Source organism: Pseudophryne corroboree, chromosome 1 (assembly GCF_028390025.1).
Source record: "Pseudophryne corroboree isolate aPseCor3 chromosome 1, aPseCor3.hap2, whole genome shotgun sequence".
Classification (NCBI taxonomy): Eukaryota; Metazoa; Chordata; class Amphibia; order Anura; family Myobatrachidae; genus Pseudophryne; species Pseudophryne corroboree.
Window position 1 is genome coordinate 364,510,500 of NC_086444.1, and position 18,053 is coordinate 364,528,552.

At 44.5% G+C, this 18,053-nt stretch overlaps 1 protein-coding gene across 2 annotated transcripts in view; it reads left to right on the forward strand.

The window, feature by feature from the left end:
• C1H22orf15 (chromosome 1 C22orf15 homolog) overlaps window positions 1-7,495 on the forward strand; it is a 68,783-nt gene extending 61,288 nt beyond the window's left edge. For both annotated transcript variants that reach the window (XM_063912980.1, XM_063912981.1), the window contains one exon: window positions 7,230-7,495. In XM_063912980.1, coding sequence (XP_063769050.1) covers window positions 7,230-7,375 — 146 coding nt within the window. In that variant the 3' untranslated portion in view covers window positions 7,376-7,495. The remainder of the gene's footprint in view (window positions 1-7,229) is intronic.
• The last annotated feature ends 10,558 nt before the right edge of the window (window positions 7,496-18,053 follow it).

Here is an 18,053-nt window from a genome sequence, read left to right on the forward strand (position 1 = left end):
AAAAACCTAACTTAAACTTTTTCACTAAGCAGCTCAGGAGAGCCACCTAGTGTGCACCCTTCTCGTTCGGGCACAAAAATCTAACTGAGGCTTGGAGGAGGGTCATAGGGGGAGGAGCCAGTGCACACCAGGTGGTCCTAAAGCTTTTACTTTTGTGCCCAGTCTCCTGCGGAGCCGCTATTCCCCATGGTCCTTACGGAGTTCCCAGCATGCACTAGGACGTCAGAGAAATATTCCTAATTGCAGATTGATTTGTCGTACATTCTCCTGAGTGTACTCATCAGTGAGAGGTACTTCTGCGTCTAAGTTGCAATCAGTTATAAATTTCGCGGGGTCAATATTGGAGGGTAAACATATCCGTAGCACTGTTCGACAATCTTTATTTGTGGGTTCGGTGGCGTTACCTAACTCTTTAATGAACCTCTGGCATGAGACTAGATCTTTTCTGGGATCGGGAAATTCTGACATAATTGACCTTAATTCTGTCCGGGACCAGGGACAATGCATGGCAATGTTCCTGACGGGAGTTACTCCCTAAGCGTCAGTTTTCCCATTGGGGACTGCGATCACCCTGACAGGATTTAATTCAATTACATCATTTTGATTTGACTCTACAATGTGAGGTGCTATTGTCTCTGCATAATGTATGGTACCGTACTTACCTGTGGACACTACCTCACTCATCCCTCCACTAGGGGGCCTGACTACTGCTCTTGTTGGTTGGGCCTTGCCCACCTGAGTGTCCTGTATGGTGGCTGCTAGAGAGAGTGCCGATATCGTGCTGGGCTCATCTTGTTCGCAGTCCTGGGGAAAATTTAAAACAGGGTACAACTGGCAAGGGTTAGCGTTAGTACATTTTGCAATTACACTCCTATTCTGTACCAATGTATCATGGCCTGTAGCCATTTTCTCCCCAACAATATATGGTGGTGGTGGTGCGGTCGCCATTGTTTTCCCGCTAGGTTTGGAACCTGCTGCGCGAGCTAATTCCCTTTGCATATCCCCTCCTGTTGCCATAAATTTAAACAGTCTGTATGTTTAATCCTTTGTTTCTTGGATTTTATCAGACATATCCTTAACCTTAAGTTCTGTAATACCTCTGGTTCAAAGCTGCCCACTCTAGGGAATGGTACCCTATCATTGTTAGTCATACATACCCACTCATTGCATAAAACTTCTGTGTGTGAACCATATTTTTCACACATGATAAACCTTGCTGAGCCTTTTGGCCACAATTCTGCCTGAACCCTGTCTAAACGTCTCTTACTTGAGCAACTGGCTCCCATATTTGTGGGTCTCTTCTAATAATTTAAAAAAAATTTCCACAAACACCAAAATACTCAATATACGTAGACGGTGGAAGTATACCCGAGCGCCTTCCACTCGCTCTCGCCCACGCTGGCCAGTACAACTATACACTGTTGGTAGCGGATCGCAATGTACCCAACTTAGGGCTCCTATCAGATCTTACACCGTAATTTCTTTCGGTGGAAGTTCTGTTTGGAATATTTTCCTGAGAGAGGCAGTGAAAATTTCCTTTTCGGTATCTTTCAACTGGAATTGTTTGTAGGGTGAAAAACAGAGAAATTAGATAACTATCTTTCACCCTTTCCAGTGAAGCCCACCAGGGAGATTTCCAGAAGTTATCAAAGAAAAACCCCTTTGTCTATACAATCACGTCTGCGTATGCTCTTCCACAGCGCATATGACACAATAATATCACGTTGCGCTGTGCAGAACAAACGGACATGTGATGCAATAGCACAGCCTATAGATACTAGTTGTCTATGTGCCCTACGATTGCTGTAGACCACCTAGCCTAGACCACTTCAGACCACTAAGAGTTGTATGGGATACCACTCAGTCCACTAAGACCACCTAGTTAATAATGCAGGGTTGCGAACACTACGCCACCGGGCCTCTACTAACCCAGTGTGTCCACCTAGACCACCTAGCTTAGACCACCTAGACCACTTCACTTCTTGTGTTCAGTATCCACTCACTCCTGCATTCGCTCACTCAAATACACTTTATTTTTCTGTATAGAAAATTAGGATTCATTCAAGTTGGCAGCTTTACCCCCAGAGGCAATTGAAAATTTTTTATTTATACTAAATTTTGTTTTTATACTAAATTTCTTTAGAAACTGGGTGGTTTGGTGCTATTGTAGCGTGGCTACTGTCCCACCTTTAAACTAAACTAACCTATCGTGTGGTTTTATTATGCGTGCACAACCCTACGCAAGCTTGCGTAATTACGCAACCATTCGTACCGCTATGCCACGTGTGCAGCCTTGCGCTACGTGCACGTTTTTTTAACGTTGTCCTCACGTTCCGTACCACGTATACCAATGTGCGTACGCAATAAAACAGATCACACAACTTCTATAAATGTGAGCAATAAAACTACTATTGCCCACTAAACACAACACAGTTTCTTTCTGTATAAACCTTTACAACTAGGCCAGACTGTGTTTGTACTTTACGCTTACTTCCTTAAATATTTTTTTTTTTGTAACTATATAGCAACAAATATCTCCGGTTTCACACAAGTCTAAATGAATCTAGCAATCTGAATGTTATGGAAACAATGTGAGAGAGTATGCAAAGAGTATGGGTGCTGTGTACGGTTTTGGCGCCAAAAAGAAATTCACAGATTTTAAATAGCTTTTTTCCTGTTTACCTTACGGGTTCTACCAGCATCTCTACAAACCATACAGAGCAGACGCCATCTAATCAGCAATCAAGCAGGGTTTTCAGCATCCATCGACCAAGAAAAGGATATGTAGGATACTTTCTGTCCACCCTTTTGCTGATAGATTGAGTCTGCTGTGACCTGTTAGGTAGTAAGTATGTGGAAAACCGGAGAGCCCCCAATTGATAATACTGAAATATCCTTAGGAAAGAAAGCTATACCTTAAACACACCTTAAATACACTTTACCATGGGGCCGCTGTACTTAACACACACTTAGCGCACTTTGTACGCTATTAGCGTACAAAGTCCCGTACTGCGTACGGACTTCGCATACAAACGCAGCGCTGACGGTACAAAGTACTCACAGCGCGTACACACCCAGAGATACACCACAATCCCTGAAAATGAAAATACGCTTTAAACCTTAGCAGGGCAATGAAGACACGACACCAATTGGGATTTTACCGCTGGGTTCCGACACCACAGTGGATTATTGCTAAAAGGGGGTTTACAATACAAACAATACAATATAATATAACAGAGTAAATGGCTACATTCAATGGTACCTACGTGAGTAGATTCGCTTGCGCTTCCCGGCCCGGTCCTCTGTCATCTGATAGATAACTTTGTGAGTCTTGTGTCAGACCAGGCCTGCAGCAGCTCTCTTTATACAATTCTTCCAAAAAGCAATACAATACAATACAATAGATACTGTAATCTCTTTGTCCATTGGACACAGGAATGTACATTTACAGTACAGGAGAGGTCATAGGTCGGTTTGAATAGATAGGCGATGTCTTTCCAAACTGCTCTTGTGGGTGGTCTCCTCTGGATTCCCGCCGGATACATAATGTACAGTAAATACAGTTTATATCTATATTCTGCTCCTGCACATAACTATCCGCAGGAACATGTGATCTTTCTCAAACCAACACTGGAATGTTACCCTTAAAATACCCTTCAGCTGGATACCAAGCACCACCTTATGACCTTGTTCTGTCCCCTCCTATTTGTAAAGGTGAATCCCTTTGTTCTGTTACCATTTAAACTGTTGTTACTTTCTGATGTGGTGCAGGGATACTATGTGTACATTGTGCACTATTTGGATTAAATATGTAATGTGTTTTGATAGCCTTCCGTGCATTCGCAAACTCTACCGTAAATACTCATACCACGCGCTAATGCGCAGGACCGCGGGAGCGACCATACGCAAATTGCGGATATGCGCACGCACGACAGAACAAGTGCACGCAGGGAGGCCATCTTTGTGTAGTTTGTACGTGATGTGTGTACTGCAATATTTTTCGACTTTGACAGGTCTCCTGAGGGAGCTCCTCCCAGACCTGGACTAAAGCATCCGCCAACTCCAGGACAGTCTGTGGTGCAACGTGGCATTGGTGGATGGAGCGAGACATGATGTCCCAGATGTGCTCAATTGGATTCAGCAAAATTATGAATAGCGCTCCCCAATTGGGATATATATCACCAAAACGTAATGTCCATCAGATTCTTGCAAGGAATAGTGATGACAGTGTTTTCACGTTCTGATATCTTCTTACATAGACGTCCAAGATACCTCAAATGAGATCAGAAAAAGACGCCTCTCATAGCGTAAAACAGTTTTTTCATTTATTCTAAAACTTTTTAAAATTCATGTAGTAACAATGAACAAGTTATCCACCACCATACAGAGTAACTGCGTACCAGAGTGGGCCTATACAAGGCATGTGTTGCACATGGAAGGGTTAATCCCGGGCGTAACTCCTCCACGGTCCAGCTGTTCCGCCTTTTAAGGTTCCACGCCGTATCAGTCTCTGCCTTAATCCACCAACGCGTTTCAACATAGAGTCTTTTTCAAGACACCTTGAAAAAGACTCCGTGGAGGAGTTACGCCCGGGATTAACCCTTCCATGTGCAACACATGCCTTGTATAGGCCCACTCTGGTACGCAGTTACTCTGTATGGTGGTGGATAACTTGTTCATTGTTACTACATGAATTTTAAAAAGTTTTAGAATAAATGAAAAAACTGTTTTACGCTATGAGAGGCGTCTTTTTCTGATCTCATTTGAGGTATCTTGGACGTCTATGTAAGAAGATATCAGAACGTGAAAACACTGTCATCACTATTCCTTGCAAGAATCTGATGGACATTACGTTTTGGTGATATATATCCCAATTGGGGAGCGCTATTCATAATTTTGTTGTTTCATATATGTATTCTGGTTTGTGGTAACCTGTTGAGTAGCTGCACCCCTTGCATTTCAGCGCAGTTGATATATTTCTTCAATTGGATTCAGGTCTGGGGAGCGGGCGGGCCAGTCCATAGCTTCAAAGCCTTCGTCGTGCAGTAACTGCTAACACACTCCAGCCACATGAGGTCTAGCATTGTCTTGCATTAGGAGGAACCCAGGGCCAACCGCACCAGCATATAATCTCACAAGGGGTCTGAGGATCTCATCTCGGTACCTAATGGCAGTCGGGCTACCTCTGGCGAGCACATGGAGGGCTGTGCGGCCCCCCAAAGAAATGCCACCCCACACCATTACTGACCCACTGCCAAACCGGTCATGCTGGAGGGTGTTGCAGGCAGCAGAACGCTCTCCTTGGCATCTCCAGACTCTGTCACATCTGTCACATGTGCTCAGTGAGAACCTGCTTTCATCTGTGAAGAGCACAGGGAGCCAGTGGCGATTTTGCCAATCTTGGTGTTCTCTGACAAATGCTAAACGTCCCCCACCTGTGGACGTCGGGCCCTCATACCACCCTCATGGAGTCTGTTTCTGATCGTTTGAGTAGACACATGCACATTTGTGGCTTGCTGGAGGTCATTTTGCAGGGCTCTGGCAGTGCTCCACCTGTTCCTCCTTGCACCAAGGCGGAGGTAGCGGTCCTGCTGCTGGGTTGTTGCCCTCCTACCGCCTCCTCCACGTCTCCTGATGTAGTGGCCTGTCTCCTGGTAGCGCCTCCATGCTCTGGACACTACACTGACAGGCACAGCAAACCTTTTTGCCACAGCTCGCATTGATGTGCCATCCTGGATGAGCTGCACTACCTGAGCCACTTGTGTGGGTTGTAGACTCTGTCTCATGCTACCACTAGAGTGAAAGCACTGCCAGCTTTCAAAAGTGACCAAAACATCAGCCAGAAAGCATAGGAGCTGAGAAGTGGTCTGTGGTCACCACCTGCAGAACAACTCCTTTATTGGGGGTGTCTTGCTAATTGCCTATAATTCTCACCTGTTGTCTATTCCATTTGCACAACAGCATGTGAAATTGATTGTTAATCAGTGTTGCTTCCTAAGTGGACAGTTTGATTTCACAGAAGTGTGATTGACTTGGAGTTACATTGTGTTGTTTAAGTGTTCCCTTTATTTTATTGAGCAGTGTGTATATATATATATATATATATATATATATATTAAAAAAACACAGTGCGGTCCTAGACCGGAGGTATATATCAGAATACTCGTACAATATAGCCTGTAACAGGTACACTTGTTCTTAACTAACGCTGTCTGTATATAGACATGTAGAATACTTAAGTGTTTAGTGTTTGTAAAGTCACAGCGCTGTATACAGGCGGCTTTACAAGGGAGACCTTGCCCTGCAATCCCGGAGACCAGCCGCAGCTATGCACAGAAGACGATGCCCAGTGTCTCAGTCAGGGAGTGAGGGAGAGTGGAAGGCAGCTCCAGGGTGGGAAAATCTGCTCAGAGATGGCACCCTGGGCCGGGGGAGGGGATACAGGTCAATCGCTAACTCCCCTATGCTGGTCCTCACCGCCTGGTACTACAGAGTCTTATTAAACTGTGTGTTAGTGCACCCGAACTGTACTCCTATGCCCTGGCAGATATAGTGGGGTCACTGTGCATAACAGTGTCCACGCCAGCATCGCAGTCCATCTCCCTAGACTGAGAACGGAATGAGATTTAGTAGCGGGTCCCACCTGGGGACCCTCTTACCTCCTCCCCGTAGCAGCCACGCAAACCAAGAGAGCATCTGCGACCGTGTGCCAAATGCCGGAGCATCTCCACCGCAAGTACCCGGGAACTGAGCCATGGGAGTATGCGACGCCGCTTGGGAGGTGATGGAGCCGCAGCACAGAATGTCACTCTGACATGTAAGTGCTGCAGCCCTTGAAGTCTTCTTAGAAAGCTTTTCTAAGCCCACCTGTTAAGTAGCCTGCTCTGCAGGCACCAACTCGAAACTAAGCTCACAGTGCCTGGAGGCGGGGTTATAGAGGAGGCCCCAATGCATCCTGGGACAGCCTAAAGCAACTGTTGGTGCCTGGATCAAGATGTATTCCCTGATGTATTCCCTGTGGAACACAGTATACCCTGCTGCAGAAATTTGAATTTAACTTTGCAGACATTAGCATTCATTGTCATGGTCTAACTGCATTAGAAAACTAAAAGCTAAATGTTGATTGTATCTTAATTTAAATTGGCACCTAAATGCAATGTTAGTGAATGAGTGTACACGTCACTCGCATTAACAAACAGTCCACCTATCTGTGTCTGTTTCTCTTGCAGAACGCCTCCAAAAGTTGTCCAATCCCCACATACGGGACAAGTGGCGCAACCCCATTCTCAAGAAATCCAGATCCTCCAAAGAAACCCCTTTTACTTCTCCATCAAAAATAAAGGCTGTTTCTCAGCAAAAGAGCCGCTTGGCCTGAAAGACTATGGCACCTTTCAGGAAAGGGGGATAACTGTGGCACCCATACATTTGGGATAGAAGGAATTAGTGCATTGAATATTAATTAGTATTTCTTACAATACATACTGTATGTCATCAATATTGTTTTGTTTTTGTTTAATTAGGGAGAAAACATAAAAATCCAGATTGAGTATGTGACATATTTTGCAACAACTACTTTGTATATAATGAGGTTTCTTTATTGAGTAAGAGCTGCAATATATAATTTATTCTACAGGGTGATTCAAAAGTCACAGTACACCCTTTTGTTTCAAAAACTGTGCAGGAAATGGGAAAACTGAATACTCCAGTAAGGTATGGGTGAGGTGGGCTATCTTTTAGAGTATGTACAGAACATGGGCACCATCTTGAAATTGGCCATCTTGAATCTGTCAGTTTTTTCAAATGGAAAGGGGGTCATGTAACATGTCAAACAATATAAGAATTTGCTGAAAAGTTTACTGCTGCAAACAGATTTGAAATAGCAGTTATGGTTCAAAAGTTATAACACTTTTTTTGTTGCCAGTAACTGAAGATGGCTTTAACAAAAGAGGAGAGAATTGAGGTCATTTTGATGTCTGGAGAACTAAGTTTCTGTGTCATAGCTGCAGATTTTAACAACCGGCACCCAGAAAGACCTCCAGTTGCACATAACACGGTCAGTTGCCTAATTTCCAAATTCCGAGAAACTGGGACTGTGGCTAACAAGTTACGGAGTGGTCGTCCAAAAAGTGCTACTGATGAGACAACCTCAACAATGGTTTTGGCCTTCGAATTTGGGTTGACCAAGAGGGACAACATGTTGAACACATTAAATGACTGTCCTTTATGGAGTACAGTTCAGCCTGTAATTCCAACAAAAAAAGTTCCTTGCTGAGAGCGGACATTGTAATGAGGTGTTATGGTAACCAGATGCTGTGGACGTAACATCATTTCCGCCTGGCGTCCCAACTCAGATACCGCTGATTTTATGATGGTCTCTTGAGTGCCTCCACCAATATATAAATGATGTCAATACTAAGTTGCACTTCAGGGAACTTTTTCTTTATAGAACATTTCAATGATATTCCACATACCATCTCATAATATACTCCCCGAACAAAGCATAACGTCACTTCCGATGACGTACATTGTAAACATCTGGCTGTCATATTTTGTCATCCCCTATTGTAGGTATTTCCCAGTCTCGGTACCTGGAGGGTGTTACATAAAAATCATATGAATTATAAATCAGGTATTCTCATTTGTGGTCACATCAAAGCAAAATAAAAATAAGAATTTACTTACCGATAATTCTATTTCTCGTAGTCCGTAGTGGATGCTGGGGACTCCGTCAGGACCATGGGGAATAGCGGCTCCGCAGGAGACAGGGCACAAAAGTAAAAGCTTTAGGATCAGGTGGTGTGCACTGGCTCCTCCCCCTATGACCCTCCTCCAAGCCTCAGTTAGGATACTGTGCCCGGACGAGCGTACACAATAAGGAAGGATTTTGAATCCCGGGTTAGACTCATACCAGCCACACCAAACACACTGTACAACCTGTGATCTGAACCCAGTTAACAGCATGATAACAGCGGAGCCTCTGAAAAGATGGCTCACAACAATAATAACCCGATTTTTGTAACAATAACTATGTACAAGTATTGCAGACAATCCGCACTTGGGATGGGCGCCCAGCATCCACTACGGACTACGAGAAATAGAATTATCGGTAAGTTAATTCTTATTTTCTCTGACGTCCTAAGTGGATGCTGGGGACTCCGTCAGGACCATGGGGATTATACCAAAGCTCCCAAACGGGCGGGAGAGTGCGGATGACTCTGCAGCACCGAATGAGAGAACTCCAGGTCCTCCTCAGCCAGGGTATCAAATTTGTAGAATTTTTCAACGTGTTTGCCCCTGACCAAGTAGCAGCTCGGCAAAGTTGTAAAGCCGAGACCCCTTGGGCAGCCGCCCAAGATGAGCCCACCTTCCTTGTGGAATGGGCATTTACATATTTTGGCTGTGGCAGGCCTGCCACAGAATGTGCAAGCTGAATTGTACTACACATCCAACTAGCAATCGTCTGCTTAGAAGCAAGAGCACCCAGTTTGTTGGGTGCATACAGGATAACAGCAAGACAGTTTTCCTGACTCCAGCCGTCCTGGAAACCTATATTTTCAGGGCCCTGACAACATCTAGCAACTTGGAGTCCTCCAAGTCCCTAGTAGCCGCAGGTACCACAATAAGCTGGTTCAGGTGAAACGCTGACACCACCTTAGGGAGAAACTGGGGACGAGTCCGCAGCTCTGCCCTGTCCGAATGGACAATCAGATATGGGCTTTTGTGAGACAAAGCCGCCAATTCTGACACTCGCCTAGCCAAGGCCAGGGCCAACAGCATGGTCACTTTCCATGTGAGATATTTCAAATCCACAGATTTGAGCGGTTTAAACCAATGTGATTTGAGGAATCCCAGAACTACGTTGAGATCCCACAGTGCCACTGGAGGCACAAAAGGGGGTTGTATATGCAGTACTCCCTTGACAAACTTCTGGACTTCAGGAACTGAAGCCAATTCTTTTTGGAAGAAAATCGACAGGGCCGAAATTTGAACCTTAATGGACCCCAATTTGAGGCCCATAGACACTCCTGTTTGTAGGAAATGCAGGAATCGACCGAGTTGAAATTCCTCCGTGGGGGCCTTCCTGGCCTCACACCATGCAACATATCTTCGCCACATGTGGTGATAATGTTGTGCGGTCACCTCCTTCCTGGCTTTGACCAGGGTAGGAATGACCTCTTCCGGAATGCCTTTTTCCCTTAGGATCCGGCGTTCCACCGCCATGCCGTCAAACGCAGCCATGGTAAGTCTTTGCTGAGGAAGTTTGCTTCCCAGTTGTCCACTCCCGGAATGAACACTGCTGACAGTGCTATCACATGATTTTCCGCCCAGCGAAGAATCCTTGCAGTTTCTTTATGTGGAGAGAAGTCTCCAGACTTGATCACACTCCCTGGAAATTTTTTCCCTGTGTGACTGCTCCCCAGCCTCTCAGGCTGGCATCCGTGGTTACCAGGACCCAGTCCTGAATACCGAATCTGCGGCCCTTTAGTAGATGAGCACTCTGCAGCCACCGCAGAAGAAACACCCTTGTCCTTGGAGACAGGGTTATCCGCTGATGCATCTGAAGATGCGATCCGGACCATTTTTCCAGCAGATCCCACTGAAAAGTTCTTGCGTGAAATCTGCCGAATGAAATCGCTTCGTAAGAAGCCACCATTTTTTCCCAGGACCCTTGTGCAATGATGCACTGACACTTTTCCTGGTTTTAGGAGGTTCCTGACTAGCTCGGATAACTCCCTGGCTTTCTTCTCCGGGAGAAACACCCTTTTCTGGACTGTGTCCAGAATCATCCCTAGGAACAGTAGACGTGTCGTCGGAAACAGCTGCGATTTTGGAATATTTAGAATCCACCCGTGCTGTCGTAGAACTACTTGAGATAGTGCTACTCCGACCTCCAACTGTTCTCTGGACCTTGCCCTTATCAGGCGATCGTCCATTTTCTTTGAAGAAGAATCATCATTTCGGCCATTACCTTGGTAAAGACCCGGGGTGCCGTGGACAATCCAAACGGCAGCGTCTGAAACTGATAGTGACAGTTCTGTACCACGAACCTGAGGTACCCTTGGTGAGAAGGGCAAATTGGGACATGGAGGTAAGCATCCCTGATGTCCAGGGACACCATATAGTCCCCTTCTTCCTGGTTCGCTATCACTGCTCTGAGTGACTCCATCTTGATTTGAACCTTTGTATGTAAGTGTTCAAATATTTCAGATTTAGAATAGGTCTCACCGAGCCATCTGGCTTCAGTACCACAATATAGTGTGGAATAATACCCCTTTCCTTGTTGTAGGAGGGGTACTTTGATTATCACCTGCTGGGAATACAGCTTGTGAATTGTTTCCAATACTGCCTCCATGTCGGAGGGAGACGTTGGTAAAGCAAACTTCAGGAACCTGCGAGGGGGAGACGTCTCGAATTTCCAATCTGTACCCCTGGGATACTACTTGTAGGATCCAGGGGTCCACTTGCGAGTGAGCCCACTGCGTGCTGAAACTCTTGAGACGACCCCCCACCGCACCTGTTTGTACGGCCCCAGCGTCATGCTGAGGACTTGGCAGAAGCGGTGGAGGGCTTCTGTTCCTGGGAATGGGCTGCCTGCTGCAGTCTTCTTCCCTTTCCTCTATCCCTGGGCAGATATGACTGGCCTTTTGCCCGCTTGCCCTTATGGGGACGAAAGGACTGAGGCTGAAAAGACGATGTCTTTTTCTGCTGAGATGTGACTTGGGGTAAAAAAGGTGGATTTTCCAGCTGTTGCCGTGGCCACCAGGTCCGATGGACCGACCCCAAATAACTCCTCCCCTTTATACGGCAATACTTCCATGTGCCGTTTGGAATCTGCATCACCTGACCACTGTCGTGTCCATAAACATCTTCTGGCAGATATGGACATCGCACTTACTCTTGATGCCAGAGTGCAAATATCCCTCTGTGCATCTCGCATATGTAGAAATGCATCCTTTAAATGCTCTATAGTCAATAAAATACTGTCCCTGTCAAGGGTATCAATATTTTCAGTCAGGGAATCCGACCAAGCCACCCCAGCGCTGCCCATCCAGGCTGAGGTGATCGCTGGTCGCAGTATAACACCAGTATGTGTGTATATACTGTTTAGGATATTTTCCAGCCTCCTATCAGTTGGCTCTTTGAGGGCGGCCGTATCTGGAGACGGTAACGCCACTTGTTTTGATAAGCGTGTGAGCGCCTTATCCACCCTAAGGGATGTTTCCCAACGCGCCATAACTTCTGGCGGGAAAGGGTATACCGCCAATAATTTTCTATCGGGGAAAACCCACGCATCATCACACACTTCATTTAATTTATCTGATTCAGGAAAAACTACAGGTAGTTTTTTCACACCCCACATAATACCCTTTTTTGTGGTACTTGTAGTATCAGAAATATGTAACACCTCCTTCATTGCCCTTAACATGTAACGTGTGGCCCTAAAGGAAAATACGTTTGTTTCTTCACCGTCGACACTGGAGTCAGTGTCCCTGTCTGTGTCTGTGTCGACCGACTGAGGTAAATGGGCGTTTTAAAGCCCCTGACGGTGTTTGAGACGCCTGGACAGGTACTAATTTGTTTGCCGGCCGTCTCATGTCGTCAACCGACCTTGCAGCGTGTTGACATTATCACGTAATTCCCTAAATACGCCATCCATTCCGGTGTCGACTCCCTAGAGAGTGACATCACCATTACAGGCAATTGCTCCGCCTCCTCACCAACATCGTCCTCATACATGTCGACACACACGTACCGACACCCAGCACGCACACAGGGAATGCTCTGATAGAGGACAGGACCCCACTAGCCCTTTGGGGAGACAGAGGGAGAGTTTGCCAGCACACACCAAAACGCTATAATTATACAGGGACAACCTTTATATAAGTGTTTTCCCCTTATAGCATCTTAATATATAATCATATTGCCAATTAAGTGCCCCCCCTCTCTGTTTTAACCCTGTTTCTGTAGTGCAGTGCAGGGGAGAGCCTGGGAGCCTTCCCACCAGCAGTTCTGTGAGGGAAAATGGCGCTGTGTGCTGAGGAGAATAGGCCCCGCCCCTTTTCGGCGGGCTTCTTCTCCCGTTTTTCTGACAACCTGGCAGGGGTTAAATACATCCATATAGCCCCAGAGGCTATATGTGATGTATTTTTAGCCAGTATAGGTATTTTCATTGCTGCCCAGGGCGCCCCCCCCAGCGCCCTGCACCCTCAGTGACCGTTGGTGTGAAGTGTGCTGAGAGCAATGGCGCACAGCTGCAGTGCTGTGCGCTACCTCATGAAGACTGAGAAGTCTTCAGCCGCCGATTTCTGGACTTCTTCTCTCTTCAGCATCTGCAAGGGGGTCGGCGGCGCGGCTCCGGTGACCCATCCAGGCTGTACCTGTGATCGTCCCTCTGGAGCTAGTGTCCAGTAGCCTAAGAAGCCAATCCATCCTGCACGCGGGTGAGTTCACTTCTTCTCCCCTAAGTCCCTCGTTGCAGTGAGCCTGTTGCCAGCAGGACTCACTGAAAATAAAAAACCTAATAAAACTTTTACTCTAAGCAGCTCTTTAGGAGAGCCACCTAGATTGCACCCTTCTCGGCCGGGCACAAAAACCTAACTGAGGCTTGGAGGAGGGTCATAGGGGGAGGAGCCAGTGCACACCACCTGATCCTAAAGCTTTTACTTTTGTGCCCTGTCTCCTGCGGAGCCGCTATTCCCCATGGTCCTGACGGAGTCCCCAGCATCCACTTAGGACGTCAGAGAAATATATTTATCTGTGAAAAGTATATATAAAACTATGTTTAGGTAAAAACACAAAATTAAACCAAATATTAAAATCTCTTTTGCAACCAACCTCCCGTTTATTATAAAGCTATTTAAAAAACTATTTAAAAAACATAAATGCAAAATCTTTTCTATAAAAACCATTTGATTTCAAAATCTGAATTTAAACCTCCTGGTTTCAATGTCTCTAATTCATAGATGGCTTTCATTTCAGCTTTAGCCAGCTGATTCGCCACATCTTTACATCTCCACTGACCTTTTATATGTCTTATACCACAAAAACATCTGATTCCTGTTGTGCAACTTTGATGCTGTATTCTAAAGTGCTCAGACAGTGCATGGGTCGTTAACCCCTTTTTTATATTTCTCAAATGCTCACTTATCCTTGTTTTTAATGCTCTGGAAGTACGGCCTATATACCATAGGCCGCTTGTGCATTTGATGGCATAAATCACGTTGGAGCTGTTACACGTAATAAAATCAACAATTTTAAAATCCTTATTATTAATGCTCACTTCGGTGATGTTATTTCCACTTCCTTTAATGCCTTTGCACCCCAAACACAATCCACACCGAAGGAACCCCTTCGATTTAATCGTACCCATGGGTTTTTTTTCGGTGGTTGAGCACTTTTTACAAGGCAAGTTTTTATAGTGGGAGCCCTCTTGAAAATACTGGGTCTTTCTGGTAAAACAGTAGATCACCTATTGTAGGGTCTTTTTTCAAAACCCCCCAGTGTTTCTTGAGTGTTTTTTCCACCATTGAATGATGTCACAAAAGCCCAATTTCATCTCTTCTGCCTGTTTATCAAAAACTTTTAAATTTGTACATTTCCGGTTTAAACACCTGAATTATCCATCAGGGATTGCATTCAACCCATTTGCATGATGGCAACTCATAGCCTTAATGTAGGCCCTTGAATCTGTGGTTTTAGTATAGTTTTTAGTTTCTATGTGGCCGTTTTCTAAGAACACTGTTATATCCAAAATATTTATGGATTCTTTACTGCTCTCAAATGTAAAAGCAATATTTTAAAGATTTGTGTTTAAATAAGTAAAAAAAACTCATTTAAACAATCTTCCCTACCACTCCAAATAAAAAATACGTTGTCAATGTATCTTTTCCAGGACACCTGTTTCGCTCCATACGGACAGTGGTTCTATATTGTTACATCCTCCCACTGTCCAATAAAAATATTCGCATAGCTCGGAGTGAACCTGGTGCCCAAAGCTGTACCGACGTCTTGCAAATAAAACGTGCCATTAAAAGAAAAATAATAATTTTCTAAAATAAAGGACACACCTTTTTTTAATAAAATCTTGCAGGGATTCGTCCAGCTCACTGTTTAAAAGTGCCTTAGAGATTGCCTCGAGGCCTTCCTGATGTTCAATAATCGTATACAGTGAGCGAACATCCGCTGCCACCATAATATAACCATCCTTCCATTGAATCTTTTCAATAAGATTAAGGAAGTCTTTAGTGTCTTTCAAATGTGACGGGTAATTGGCTACTAACGGATGTAAAAAGAAATCGATTTACTCCTGATAAATTAGACGTAACTGAGCTAATTCTTGACACAATTGGTCTACCCGGGGGGTTTGACCGGATTCTTGTGAATCTTGGTCAAAATCTTGGTTCATTATTGAATAGAAATGTAACCTCTCTTTCTTCCAGGGTCCCATTACTTTGATATTTTTCTAATAGTTTGTCCTGTTTTTCAATTATTTTATTCCTTTGATCAGATTTTAATTTAACCCCATCATTCCTTTCTTCTTCGTTTATTTTTTAGTTTTTGCTTTATTCATATTGTCACCTCTACATCCTCTTGTTTTTATCTGATGGGGCCCAATTTCCTCTCCCTGAACAAAAAAGGTGAATAATCCACATATTCTTCCAAGGGCCAATACCTATTGTTTATCCTCTGACCAACATAACCGGAGTTTGATTCGTCCATCAGACTTTTGTCCCTAAATGAATGATTCTCCACTATATCATCCCAGTCTGTTCTCATCCCATATTGATTCCTTTGTCTCCAAACCCTATTAGTATTTCTAAAATGGTGAGGTTTATCCCTAAATTTACGTGAGAGGTTTTAAATCAGTGTCTGTATATCTATCATCTCTAGGGGTATTTTTCCATACTTGTCGTGAAAAGTTAACAATCATTTATCTTTTCTGCTGATGTGGGGGCACCCATTTTGACTTTAATTCTCACTGGACTTAATTTCATAGGTGACATCAATTCTATATCTGTAGCCTCCTCGTCTATTTCTTCAGGATCAGACTCCTCATCTACAGCTTCCTCCCTTTTTCTGTCTTGTCAAAGTCAGAAAAATATCACGATGCACACTACCATATTTGCACCTCATACAGGTCCGCGCTGCGCATGCGTGCGCTCTCCCGTGCGTGCGCATACCCGCTGTTACGTGCACCCGCAGGCACACGGTATGCGCATTTACGGTAGAGTTTCTGTGTGCCCAGCGTGCGACTCAATCGTTACATATTTTAACTATATAATGTATTTTGTAGATCATGGTCCTCTTGATAGATTCTGAAAGTTTAGTTAATATAGCATGTTCATGGACAAAGAGATCCCTCTTTGTTTGATACGAAGGGTCAGACATGGGTCATACAGTGGTGTTTAGTATCCATCGGAAGAGTATTTAATTAGCAATATTCCGGTGTTGGTTTGAAGCGGATTAATCGCTCGTGCGAATAGTTATGGACATAAGAAGTTTATGTACTTTTACTATTATTTGCACTTACTTATCCATGCGGCGGGAAACCTAGTTTCCCACCCACCTGAGCAGTTGGAAATAGACACAGCCCACCTGTATGAATCAACCTATGACCTTTTGTTATAATGCGAAGACGAATTCCTGTGTCCAATGAACAATGAGATTGTAGGGACCATTGAATTGTATTGTGTGTGGGGCATAAATAGACAAGCCGATCGTATCCAGTACACTCTCTTCAACGGTTCTCATCACTGATAATCGGGAGCTGGATATTCAGAAAGGCGCATGCGATCGTTTCCCCTTGTGCGTAAGTTTTCTCCGCAATCATATTGTCTTTATTGTTATTGTGAGCCATATCTCTCTCTCTCTCTCTCTCCTCCTCTTTCTCTCTCATTTTCCCTTAAACGTAATTGTATTGTATTGTATTTCCTGTGTAGTTATCTGGTTAGTTAGTCTATGTTATATTGTAGTGTATGACTTGTATTGTATTATTCTTTTTCAAGTATAACATTCATATAAGGCGTTAGACCCTAAGCCCGGTATTTGTGTATTTCTTATAGTGTTAAGTATTCTCAGAGCGTCGGTGACGCTCGAACAGCTTTTAAGTTAATAAGGTTACACTGTGTTGCATCTACACTCTATCACTACACTAAGGTTTTCCTGTATAATACATTGTTCACGGTTTACATATAAAGGTTTAACATTGTGAGCGTCAGCGCCGCTGGTGATCTCCTCGTGGTCCCGAGCGTCCGCTACGCTATAGCGAACCATTACGTTAGTCGGCAGCCAATAGCGTGCCTGCCTGTGATCTCTTGGCCGTGAGCGAACGTGACGCTTGAGCGTCTCGACTACGGCTAAGCGATTGCTACGCAATGTGCGTACCCTTACGGTACTCCATACGTCAATAGCGTACAGTGTTCTTAGACCTCTTAAAGGGTTTTAAATAAGATAAATATTTGGCTTTATCAATTGGCGGCTCGTCCGTCCTTCACATATCTCTGCTAGGTAATTTCAGCAGACATTATGCATCAGCAAAGGGCGGGAGATCATATTCCTCGTAGTGCTGTCTGGATAAGCGTCTGCTTCGCTTAGTAAAGGGTGCTGAGGGAATCCGGAACCGGAGGTAAGAACAACACGCTAGTGTCTTTTAAAACTGTTTATTTCTGTCTTGCGTACGCACACACGCATATCTGCATTTCTTTTTATTCGTGTATTTTCATATACCACTCTCCTGTTTGCCATTTTATAATTGATAAACGTGCTAAGAGAGATTTGTCGCTATTTCATAGTTAAAGTGTAAAAGTAATACATTAAGGGATAAATTGCAAAGCACGCACGCAGCTCTACCTAAAGATACAAGGAGAGATTGGTGTGGTGCTCGGTAGATGATCGAGGATCATCTACATTGATAAACGTGTTAGTTGTGTTACGGTGGATAAAGACTGGTGTACACGTGTCTCTAACAAAGGGTGAGACTCGCGTACGCAAAGGCCGACGCACGCAGCGTATATTACGCAACGGAGCGTCCGGGTACGCCCACGTAACTCAAA